This window comes from Pyrgilauda ruficollis, unplaced genomic scaffold (assembly GCF_017590135.1).
Source record: "Pyrgilauda ruficollis isolate IOZ18807 unplaced genomic scaffold, ASM1759013v1 scaffold55, whole genome shotgun sequence".
NCBI classification, from domain to species: Eukaryota; Metazoa; Chordata; class Aves; order Passeriformes; family Passeridae; genus Pyrgilauda; species Pyrgilauda ruficollis.
Window position 1 is genome coordinate 3,900,066 of NW_024527155.1, and position 12,299 is coordinate 3,912,364.

General features: G+C 35.7%; 1 protein-coding gene across 1 annotated transcript in view; it reads left to right on the plus strand.

Moving 5' to 3' along the window:
• OTOG (otogelin) overlaps window positions 1-12,067 on the plus strand; it is a 91,518-nt gene extending 79,451 nt beyond the window's left edge. The window contains exons 46-54 of the mRNA XM_041481110.1: window positions 395-493; window positions 844-884; window positions 1,577-1,652; window positions 2,144-2,322; window positions 3,116-3,220; window positions 3,636-3,755; window positions 4,604-4,649; window positions 9,216-9,295; window positions 10,589-12,067. Coding sequence (XP_041337044.1) covers window positions 395-493; window positions 844-884; window positions 1,577-1,652; window positions 2,144-2,322; window positions 3,116-3,220; window positions 3,636-3,755; window positions 4,604-4,649; window positions 9,216-9,295; window positions 10,589-10,789 — 947 coding nt within the window. The 3' untranslated portion in view covers window positions 10,790-12,067. The remainder of the gene's footprint in view (window positions 1-394; window positions 494-843; window positions 885-1,576; window positions 1,653-2,143; window positions 2,323-3,115; window positions 3,221-3,635; window positions 3,756-4,603; window positions 4,650-9,215; window positions 9,296-10,588) is intronic.
• Window positions 12,068-12,299: the final 232 nt, after the last annotated feature.

Consider the following 12,299-nt stretch of genomic DNA (forward strand, 5'->3'; position numbering starts at 1 on the left):
CTGTATAAGCAAGTTATCATCTGTAGTCCTGAACAAATAATCTTTACTTTTAAAACTTCATGTGTGTAAAGCGTTTTCTAATATCTGTATCATGAAATATCCAGATTTTAATAATTTTAAATTTCCAAAATTTGAGGCCTGAAACTACAAGTGAGTATTTCCAGATCTTAAATTGTAGATATTTAAAATTATTTAAATACTTGTCTAGAGTATTTTGTACTCCATACTGTTATCTATCAATATCTAACAGTCAGATTTTTACTATTAGTCTTGTAAATTAAGATGTTATCCAAATGTATTTATTGTAAGTCATTTACTGTATCTTGATTAATATTTTCACTCATCTAAAAATGACAACATTGTATTGATTGTTCTTTCTTTCCTTTGATTTCAGTCTGTGAAACACATCGTTGTCCTGAATTCAGATGCATGCTGGGCATGTCTCTGGTGGAGGTCTGGAGCCCGGAGAAGTGCTGCCCCTTCCGCACATGTGGTAAAATCACTGATTTTCAATAAACCTGCCTTAGACAATGAGAGGTGACAGCAGCTTTGGCCCCTTGGTTTCAGCCAGCTACACCATTCTGAGCTGCTCATGAGCAGATGATACAGAAAAGTAATTTCATGCTGCAGAACTTCCTAATCTGCCTGTTTTGCTTTTCTTGCATCCTGTAGAATTTTTCTGTCCAAACTGGGTTATTTACTATCTTGAAAGTGTTGTAAGAATTACTGTATTGGGTTTGCTGACTTCTATACCTGGCATTTTTATTCTCTCTGTTGCTCTGTTGTAAGCAAATAGCGTATAAATTGCCAACCTACTGTTTCTGATGTTGTATTTTGTTTCAGAATGTGCGTGTGAAACAATCCCCAAACCACAGTGCAAACTGGTATGAAATGTATCTTGTCACTATTCTTTTAATAATTTCTTAATAAATCTCTTTATCAGTATCTGAATAATAGTTTTATCTGTGAAATATGAAATGGCACAGCATCATCTATTTTTTAAATAATTACTTTAGAGTAATTTTTAAACAGTAGTAGTTTTAAGAAGCCACCTAAGTCTAAATACCTTGCAGAGTAAAATGACTCTACAGCCCTGATATTTCCAGAACTTTATTCATTTGATCTGTTACTCTTATGAATAAAGCTCTGAAATTACTATCAGCCCTGATATTTCCAGAGCTTTCTATTACCATGTTCTGCCCCAATATATTGGTAGAGTAGGACTGCTTTCATGCACACAGAATAGATAAGTCAGGATAAAATTTTGGGTTTAAAGTGTTGAACTAAATGCTTTCAAGCATCAGTGCTTTCATGCACACAGAATAGATAAGTCAGGATAAAATTTTGGGTTTAAAGCAAAAAGCATTTGAACTAAATGCTTTCAAGCATCACAGTTAATATTATTTGTTATGGTGAATATGTTAACATACATCATAAACTCAGGCTGCTGACTAAGCAGAGAGATACTGCTACCCAAATTCTGCAAGAAAGTTGTTTAAAAGAAAAATATCATATAAATAAGAAAACCCACTGTTGCTTCATGTATATTTTTTTTCTTCTGTTTTTATACCTGTAGGGGCAGAAACTTCAGATAGATGAACTGTTTCAGAACAGTACAGAAAATGTCTGTAACTGTGTGAAGTACAAATGTGGTAAGTCAGAAAATAATTTAATTCAAAGAATTAGCCTTTCAAGTGCTAAGGGAAATTAGGAATTAAAAATCAGGACTTTACTTTGAACATGGCACTGAAGAGGACAGGATTAATTTACTTAATTCACAAATAGTGTTAATTTTCCTCTGTGTCCTCTGTAATTAGTGGGGATAAATAGACATTTCTCAGGTACATTTCTTATCCTGAAGTAGTCTTACAAAATAAAACAGTTGAAGAAGCCTGCACTGTCACTTGGGTGCAGCTAATAGAATATTATATATTTAGTTTTCATGCATGGCTATATTTGAAAAGATTGGGTGACTACAGCAAAAGATTAAATTACTATTAATGGTTTGTTTGAAAATGTGGCCTCTCATTCTAAAATAGGTAGAATAGCTTTTTCCATTTCTGTTTCACCATTTGAAATGTTTTTAGTGGAGTTTTGATGCCAAGCTGATTGTCCTGAGAACGCTGTTTGTGTTTTCTTGCAGTGAGAGACAAAGTTTGCCTGAGTAATGAGAGAGGTGTGCTGCTTCCTGGGCAGAGGATCGTGGAGCACAGTGCAGATGGCATTTGCCATATTTCCTATTGTACAAATGTGGTTGATCCCTCCACTAAATACTACAGAATAAACACATCTTCCATAGACTGCGCTGTCAAGTGCAAAGCTGTAAGGAATTCAGAAATTTAGACCTGTCTATTGTGTCTGACCTGAATTACTTTGTGATGGGTTTTGTTGAACAGATGAAACTCGTAGAGCAAGTAGAGCAAAGAGTAATTAGGATATTTCCCTCTAATGATGTGCCACAACAATTCTGATGGAAGTTTGAAAAGTCTCCTTCCCTCCACTGTTTCCTCTGCTGCATAAATCATACACAAATTCAAGTACATAGTGAATGCATCCTTGGGTTAATGGCATGCTGCCTCCTTGCATCCCTGCAGAGCTGCAGCTGCATTATGTGCAAACTGGTACAAATTCCTGGCAGACATTAGCTGAGTAAGAATCAGAAAGAGAATAATTATGAATAGAAGAAGAAGAATTCTAAATGCAGTGAAAACAGCTTTATAAAATAAGCAAATGTTACGTTGTCTTTTTATGAAATATAATACATTACCATGGCAATATTATACAGAATTTTTTTCTGATTTTATAGTTACTTAATGGCTAAAGTGTAAAAAGATTTCAGTGGTTCTTGAAGTAAGCTGTTGTGTTTGAAAATGGTAGAAAGACCAGCTAATTCTCTCAGTTTCGGAACCCCTTCCCTTTTACTTCAATTAAGATTAAATGTATTTTATAAAAGCCTCATGGGTGTGCAATGCCAATGTAAGCTATGTGGTTTTGAAAGTTATTTTAAAAATATCCCTAAAATCAAATACCTGAAAAAAAATCTGCCTGTTACATTAGTAAAACACTGAGCTGCAAGATGATTTCACACAAGGAGTAATCTATTTGATTTTGGCAGAACCAAGTCTATCAGCCTCCAAAAGATTTAACAACTTGCTGTGGTAGCTGCAAGAACATGTCTTGTCTCCACGCTTTCAGCAATGGCACAGTTACCAGTTTTAAGGTGAGTTTGCATATTTTATTCCCTCAAAATATTTAGAAGTAAGCAAAAAATCATGAAATATTATACATATTTTGCTATAAAAATGTGCAGAATAGAGCTTTATTTGGCCAAATACTAGGAATAGTTTTGTATTTAAATAATAATTTCTTGGAAAGTCAACCATATAACTGTCAACAAAAATAAAAGGATTCTGATATATGTGAGAGAATTACCATCAACTTGACTATTTTAGAACCTGCTAACATTATGTATTTTTTAACTGGGCTTTCAAATGCAGTAAACAGAATATGCATCTAAATTATATTTTGTTGTATTACTGTTGATTCCAGCAAGATCACATTCAATGAAATTTTTAAATTAATACTTAAAATACTGTTTTTGCTGAGTAAAGTTTCTGTTTTAAAATTTTTGACAGCCCGGTGCTGTTTGGATTTCCAACTGCATCAGATATGAATGCACCAACACAGCAATAGGAGCAGTTCTGGTGTCCTCCGCAGTTGGGTGCCCACCCTTTAATGAAACTGAATGTGTGAAGGTCAGTGTGCAAGACACTGTTTGCATTCTATCTGTGATTTATGTTTGCATAAAAACATTTAACTCTGACAAAAGATGCTTTTTCCTCAAGAAGGGAGAAATTATTAATTTTTGTAGTGCCTGTATCTTTTTCCCAGATATTTAAAGGTAAAAGGTATAACCACTCACCAGACTTCTGTGCCACCAGGTGCTGAGTTATGGGGCTGGACACACCTCTTCTGATTCTTAGAATATTTTCTTTTTTTAAATTGGGATATGTGATATCAAACTAGTCTTCATACAACTGTCTGAGCTTGGATGCTTTTCTGGTCTGGACCTCCCCTTTCTAACATTTTCAGTGTATAACAATGTGATTCAGCATAATGATCAAAAACATGGAAAAAAAGGCAAGATTATCTGACAATCAGGAGCATCTTTTCTACAGTGGCACATAAAGTTTATTAACTAATTTTGGAGCAAGAACAAAAGTTCTATTTGAATATGCAAAATGAGATTATACTAAGTGCCAGGGAATGGAGGCAAGGAGAATTCCTTTGCTGCTCTCTGCAGTTCCACATTTACGTGTTGATAGAAAGATCCTCTCCTGGGTGGGTGATGTTACACAAGCAGGGAGCAGTCCTGCAAGAACTGGGGGGCTGTAGTTCTTCCTCACAAATAGCAGTGGGCTGGTTCCTCAGAACCGTCTCAGTTGTGTAGCCAAACCTTCATCCATTCACTAGTGCTGCATTTGCCTGAACAATGATGCAGAGCTTTATCTGAAAGATATTTCTATTTCTAACAGTGCAAATACATGGGAATGAATGCTTCAAAAAAATCAAATTTTTCCTCTTTATTTTCTCTCTTGGTCAGGTTGGAGGCTATGTTGTGCCATTCTTAGAAGGCTGCTGCAAAACATGTAAGTGATTATTGACAATTCCTGCTTCATCAGTCTCTGATCTGTTACCTTATGAATAAAGTGGATTATTTCCCATATAAAAGCTTGATTCACATCAGAAAGCCTGTGCTTTTCCTAGGTTTACTCATGTAAATAAGACAGAAAATAGTGGAGTTAAATCAAAAGAAAACACTTCAATATGGAAACATTTACTCCACTGATAGTGATTGTAGCTGGTCAGTTCACTGAAATTCCTACCTCGACTCTTTTGTAGTTCTTGTGTAAAACTCCTCAAAATTTTAGCTACTGCATTAAGTAAAATAAAAGGTACTGTATTTTAGAAGGCACCTTAAAACAGTGCTTCATCTACATTAATATCTTCATATTTTGTAGAAGTGAAGATTGATTTATGTCATTTGTAAGTTAATTTTGTAACTAATGAATATAGTAATTAATAGACAGTTAAAAAACCTTCAAGGCAGTATTTTTTAAAAGATTCTACAATTTTAAAATTCCCCTTTTCTTGATTATTTGTGAGAGCTAATAAAGATTGTCTGAGGGGGAAAAAAACGGAATAAAAATTGTCTAGAGAATAAGTTTGAAAGATCTTATGTCTTAATACAAATCAAGAAAATAGAAATGATTTTCTTTCTTAACACATTGGTACATAGCTGAAACATTTTGGTTGAACTCATGAAGGCCTTAGGCTGAAGTTTGATATTATTAGAAGCAACTGAAAAGGAGATTTTTACACTGGGCAGTATAATATTATTTAAAATTGCAAAAAATCTGACTTAATTTGCATAAGTGGCTGGAAGAGTGACCTGAAAGTGTGGGAGAGAGCTGGAAAAAAGTGCAGATATTTCCTGCTGGGAGGGAAGGAGCTTGTACAGCTGTGATACCTGACATGGTACCATGTGCACAGTCACTGCAGTGGGTTATGTGCTGACAGCTGGGAGGTACCTTTTGGTGTTATTGGCTGGGGTTACATTTTGTAGTAAAAATTTTATTGAAACTGTGCAAGACTTGGGTTTTTTCTCCACTCCCACCATAAGGGTATGATAATATCCAAAATTTTTCCCTGTGGTGGACCTGTGTTTCAAGTACTTGTCCTACCTAGTTCTGTGGCAAATTCTCCATAGACACACTGAGATCAGTTTTTGAGTATCAGACATTGCCCTTCAATGCCCTAGCAGCCAAATAAACCAGCTTCAGAACAAATTAGTAAGACAGTTAAACATGCATTGAGCTACTTTTCAACAGGGCAGAACATCTTGCTGCTATGCTTAGAGAAAGATTATAACCATGCTCCTTAACTGTTAAAGACAAAAGTAAATTAACCTGGGGCATGCCTCACAAGGTAAAATTAAACCCTTGAAGAACCCAGTGACTTCTGAGATGCATTTACAAGTACATTCCTAGAGTTTTGATTTCACACCGGTTTGTGCACAACACAGAACCCCTGTAAATCATGTAGTTCATTCTGACTCCAAGCAAACTGCCATGAGAGCTGTCAGCCAGCTGTAATTGTAGGAGATGTTTTATGAGAAGGATTATCAGTGTTTTGCTTTCTTTTGAAGTACTTTGCCATTAGAAACAATTGTGATTTTCAATTTCAGTTTTAATTGGTCTTGAAAATGAAGAGCCAGGATCTCCATCAAAACCTAGGGAGGAAATTACACTGTTTCTCTGTTGTAGCCCCAAAGGACATACTGAACTCAGGATACCAGATTGGCTTGGTTATACCAAGGCAGACCAGATTCTTCCTGGTTTGCACGTGGGGTTAACAATGCAAGTAATGCCTGGATGTGGTACTCAGCTGCTGGTACTTCCCTGCCTGGGCAGAGAAGCAGGACCCGGTGACCTCCAGAGGTCTCTTCCAGCCTCAGCCATTCTGTGATCCTGTAGTATACAAACACCTTATAGTTGAATTCTGTTTTCCAAAATCTAGTAACTCCCAAATGTTTTCATACTACCGGAAATCCTCTGTAACACGTGCTCTGTTCAATGTGTAATATTCTCACCAGGTTCTTCAGTGTCAGTGCTCCTCCCATTCCCTGTTAGCCCAGTCACTCCTACAGCCTATGTTGGCTGTCACACAGGTACCTTTTCCTGAAATAAGTAGGACCAACCCAAACAGCATCATTGTTGATTTCCAACAATGTACTCCCTGATAGGAGCGCCAGACCTGTCGTTACCCAATTATTGCCAAAGCTGCAGTGTAGCACAACTGCTCATGGTTGTTCAGAGTGGCTCCCATTCTGGTTTGTTTTTCACTTTGCACTGTGTGGGCAGTGCATTGTTGTCAGCCAACAATGTACTGTTGGTAGTAAGCACTCGCATAGTCTTTAGCTTGCTGCATGTGTAAAATTGCTGTGTTTAAAAGGGTAAACTAATTCCATCATGTTTACAGTGCACTTAGAACATAGAGACTAATTGCTTTGCTAGTTAAAGCTTGTTATGTCAGCCACATTTTTGCAGATGATGTGTCATACAGTTTTGCTTCCAGTGCCATGTACCGTAGAAGCAAGTAATTGTTTTCCCATCCATAGTTAGGACAATGTACTGAAAACAGCAAGCCTGTGCTTAGTCCATGAAAATTGGAGATTATCTTTGTTCTTTTTCATAAAGCATGTTAATTCTTTGAATTGTAACATGCTTGTTTTGGCATTTGTTTCATGAAAACAACCCTCCAAATTTCTGTAAGAGAAATTATGTTGACTGTAATTTTGTACACCACTGAGTGATACATCCTACATTAAACTACACCAGCTCTACTAAATCAAAATCTGTATTTCTCTTTCATATTGCTGTCACTTTAAGTGACCACAGTGTTATGAGTCAACCAAAAAACCAAGCACGGATTTTCAACCATACAGTTTGGTGCAAAATAATCTCATTATATTATGACATATATAAAATGCTTCCATGTTTTGTAAGGTTCTTCATGTAAACATTTTAAAGCTCATTAAAAAAGCATTGGATATGAGAATACATGCATGGAAATACATTATATATTTATTTTGTATGAGAGATGATGTACTTTCACCATAGCCTGGATGAAGTCATAGTCACAGCTGCACTGAATTCTCCACCCTACACACCATGTATAATGTAAAAGAAGAAAGAACCATGAAAAGAACTGTGAAAAACATGAAATAATGGTGAGTTGGGGTTTTTTAAAAACAATTTATTTTTTACTTTGTTTCTCAATTTACTTTTTCCCTAAGCAAACATAATTCAGTGACAGTCAAGCAGTAGCCAGACATTTGTCTGTAGGTTTCTATTTGTTTCCAAGAAGATTTATTGCTCTCCTTTCTCTCATGTTGTAGGAAACTCTGCTATGTCTAGAAAGGGTACCAGGCTTATATCATTAAAAAAAAAAAAAAAAAAAGCAAGAAAAGCCCCAAACAAAAAAGTCAAAAATCTCCCAACAGACAACATTTAAAATTTGTTTCTCTAAGAAGTGATATTACTAGTTTGACAGTGATTAGAGCAAGGAACTGGACATTGTGCATCAAGATGTAATTAAATTGTGTCACAATTCAATACTGGATATTGTTCAAAGCAACAAATCCTTTATTGCCCATGCTTTTCTGGAGCTAATAGTATTTCTCTTTTGTCAACATCTCTGGATTTCTTGGCTCAAAGAAAATGCAGCTCTGTAAGGGGAGAGTCATTGGGGGCTGCATCATGGTGTGTAAAATCTGGTGTGAAACAGTGGAAACTCCTCTGATGGAATGGGCTGTTCATTCTCTTACAGATCTGCAACGTGATGGGGTTTGTCAGCACAGAGAATCATCCTCAGAAGAGCTTGCTCTTCCTGTTCTCTTGCAACTGAACTTCACACTGAACATCTTTATTTTGCTTCCAATGTTCAGCATTCCCTTGTTTAATTTAATTTAACTCCTCATTTAATTTCATGATTTCTTGTGATCTCTTTTATTTGATGCACGTGCCTTGTACAAGAAAAATTGTGGAAATAATGTTAATGAAAATGAAAATAAAAGTTTCATTTTTTCACTGGTGTTCTTTGATTTAATAAAAACATACAGAAATGTAAAGCCCCCCGAAGCCCTGTTCTTCATCAGGTTCTGTTATGTATTCTGTTACGTATTTATTTTAAATTTTGTTTATACCACTGGAACACGAGTGCTGCTATTAAATTTTGTTGTATTTATTTCATAGAAAATATACTCTAATTTATTAACATATGTACCATTTGATAATGATACCGTTTGGTATCATTAACAAGTTAGAATAATTAACAAGTTTTCTCACAGAGTTTGATCAATTTTACAAAAATTTTTGAAAACAGTAGACTTACCCATAAAAGGCTTCTGAGTGAAGAATAAACCTTTTATAGTTGTTATTAAAGATAAAAAGAGATACTTTAATGAATGAAATCATCTTAAAATTGATTCAATGTGTAGCTAATGTTACTTAACCAAAGTTGTGTATGTGCAGTGATGTACTGGGTATTTTCTTCTTTGTGTCTCTTGAACTCAGTAAAAGGTCAGGAGTGTTCTTGTCTCTGAGATGTTAGAAATTTGAGCTGATATTTTTAAATCTATGCCCATTTTGCAGGTAAGGAAGATGGTAAATTCTGTAAGAAGGTGACTGTTAGGATGACCATCCGCAAGAACGACTGCAGGAGTAACACACCAGTAAGTAGATAGCCATTGTGACTTCTCTCAGCAGAAGAGAAAAATTTTGAGCTATTAAAAAGAAAGAAAGGGAACTCAGGTTCCACGAGGCCATTGTCTCCATCTCTGTTGCAGAGGCAGAGGTTTCTGTGTTTCACAGGGCTGTTTTAATGCTTCCCTACGTTCTCAGCAGTCATCTTCTCAATAATAAAAAAGGAGGCTGTTACTTTTTTTTTGTGTGCATTTAGGTGCATGCTGATTTAATCTTATTTCACCCTATACTGCAATTATTCTGTGCAAATTAACTATTAAAACTGAACTTTGCCCTGATATTCTACAGCTAAAACAACTGCAGATGTGTGTAATTTTTCATCTGCCCAGGGATGGTGTTTAAATGCCAGCTTCATGAAGAAAGGAATCCTGGGTCCTGAAAGCTTTTTTTAGGCAGCAGCATGAGCACACTGTGAAATGTGAAGGAAGAATGAGGCACTATCTGTGTGTCTATCAAAGGATTTAGTGTTGGAGGACACCAACCATGTCCTGCTGAGCAGTGAGGCTGAGAGCGGCAGCAAGGGTGCAGACAAATGTCTCGTGTGAGATGTGTAAGAGCGCCTGGAAAAGCTGTAATAAAAGAGAGTAGGGAAACAGCTGTAGCCTCTAAAATGACTCCAAGAGTACATTTAGTAGAGTAAGCTGTTGAGCAGCCAGGAAATTTATTCTCAGTGTTTCACTGAAAAGAAACACAAATCCTGACTATAAAGTTTGAAAAAAAAAAATCATCAGATTCTTAATCCTATTTGTCTTACAGTCTGTATTACACATTTGGTATTGTTAGAAGTAATTCCCCTTGGCTTTCTAAAGGATTGGTTCTTTTATTCCTCCTTGCTGATACCCATTATAGCAACATTGCATATATACCCGGTATAGATACATTTCAGTGTATCACTGAAATGAATACTGTAGGGAGTTGTGGAAAGAACATTTGGTGCCATGTTCAAGCCAAGGTTGTTATGAACACTTTAAAATTCAAAACTGAAATTGCTTCTTTGTTAAAATAGTGCAAATCTGTTACTGAAATTGACAGAAATTCATCATTAATATCAGTAATATTGACATTGAGACCTGTCTGGGCAGTGCACTTCAGAGGTTATTTCCAAACGTAGTGGGATTTCATAAGGGAGTAGAGGAAATACATCCACATTTCTCACTGCTTTGCTATTGGATTTTGGTGCTTGATGTCTTCATAATCCCTTGAGAACCCCTAGCTCTCCTCCCTGCTCCCATCTGTTAATGCCTGCCCGTGTGTGTTGCCAGGTGAACATCGTTTCGTGTGACGGGAAGTGCCCCTCTGCCAGCATTTACAACTACAACATCAACACCTACGCCAGGTTCTGCAAGTGCTGCAGGGAGCTGGGGCTGCAGAGGAGGACTGTGCAGTTGTACTGCACCAGCAACTCAACCTGGGTCAGCTACTCCATCCAAGAGCCCACAGATTGCTCTTGCCAATGGTCTTAAAATAAGAGAAAGAAAGCAACAAGCCCAGCTGTTCACAGCATAATTTTGTAGTAGTTTATCTATTAAAATATAATTGAATTTCACCAGTATACTGCAAAAGACCACAAATACATTTGGACTCTCCTAAGTTTCTGAAAAAGCGGCTTTGCATCATTTGTATTGTGATTTGTCTTCATTTTCACTCACAGGGATTGTTTTAAGGGTTCTTGTGATACGTGCCAACATAAAAGGTGATTTACATTAGTGACATCTAAAGAGAAAGAGCACCATCTGTTTTGTTCTGGAAGGCTGATCCACTCTTTGTCAAGCCCTCATTCCAGTTTTACATCATTGCCTGACTTACCTGGCAGCAGGTCACTGTTTTGAAAGCATTGTAATTGTGCAAGTATGTTTAGTGTCTATTAAGAAAAATTCTTTGGACAACATGAGAACAATTTTCAGTTTAAATCATATTCCTGTTGCTAAGTAGAGCATGTATAAGAAATGTAGGATTCAATGTAGGATTTATTTTTTTTTTAGTCAGGGAAACATTATTCATACTGATAACTGTATGTAACGTTCCCTGTGAATCATTTCAGTTTTTCTAGTGTGTTTTATATTGTAGTGAAAAGCATTATGGCAAGCATGTGTTTATGGAACAGATCTGCTGTCTTTAGGCTATCTAGATTAACCTTTATTCACTTTATCTTTCTGCTAAACAATATGGCATAAACTGAAAATACACAGATTTAAAAAAGGAAAACCATTTTATATTCCTTTTTATAGATATAACTTAAATTAAAATTTTCATCTTATGAAATGAACCATCCTTAAATTGTCTTTTTAGGAGAATGAACATTGTTTAACACTAATTTTAAAGATGTGAAAGTTCATTAGGAAAAATAAAATGAGGATTGTATGTATCTGCCTCAAAGAAAAACAAAACTGAAAATCTTTGTCACCTGTATAGTAGATGCAACTTCTTATGGTAAGTGCTTGAAATTCAAAATGTACAATTGTAAGGTTTGAAATTTCAAAAGCAATTTTTTTTATGAACTTGAAAAATTCAATTTTTTGTAATGAACTGATTTTTTTTTCTTCTCTAAGCTGATCTTACTATTCTGTTCTTCTTTAACAAATGCCACTGAGATTAAGCAAAAATTCAGTAGCTTGTGTTTTGTAGATTAAAATTGTAGATAGCATGCAGTGATACACTTGAGGTCTATAAAAGTAAACAGATCTCAGCACCCCTCTTTGGAAGCTGCTTGTCTGCAGTAAATCCAAAGAAAAAAGCATTGTTAAAATCAATCATGTAAACATTTTTGATATTAATTTTGTATACTGTACATTTCATTCTTACAATATCTAATAAACAACAGGAAGTCTTATTTTGTTACAATTAATTTTGCTATCATTGCTAGAGCAGCTTACTGCCCTGTGATGAAACACGCTATACTTACTAATATTTTTCTTGAGTGGTGCACATGGGTAATTTTAGGGTTTACTGATATCACAAGTAGTACATCAAAGA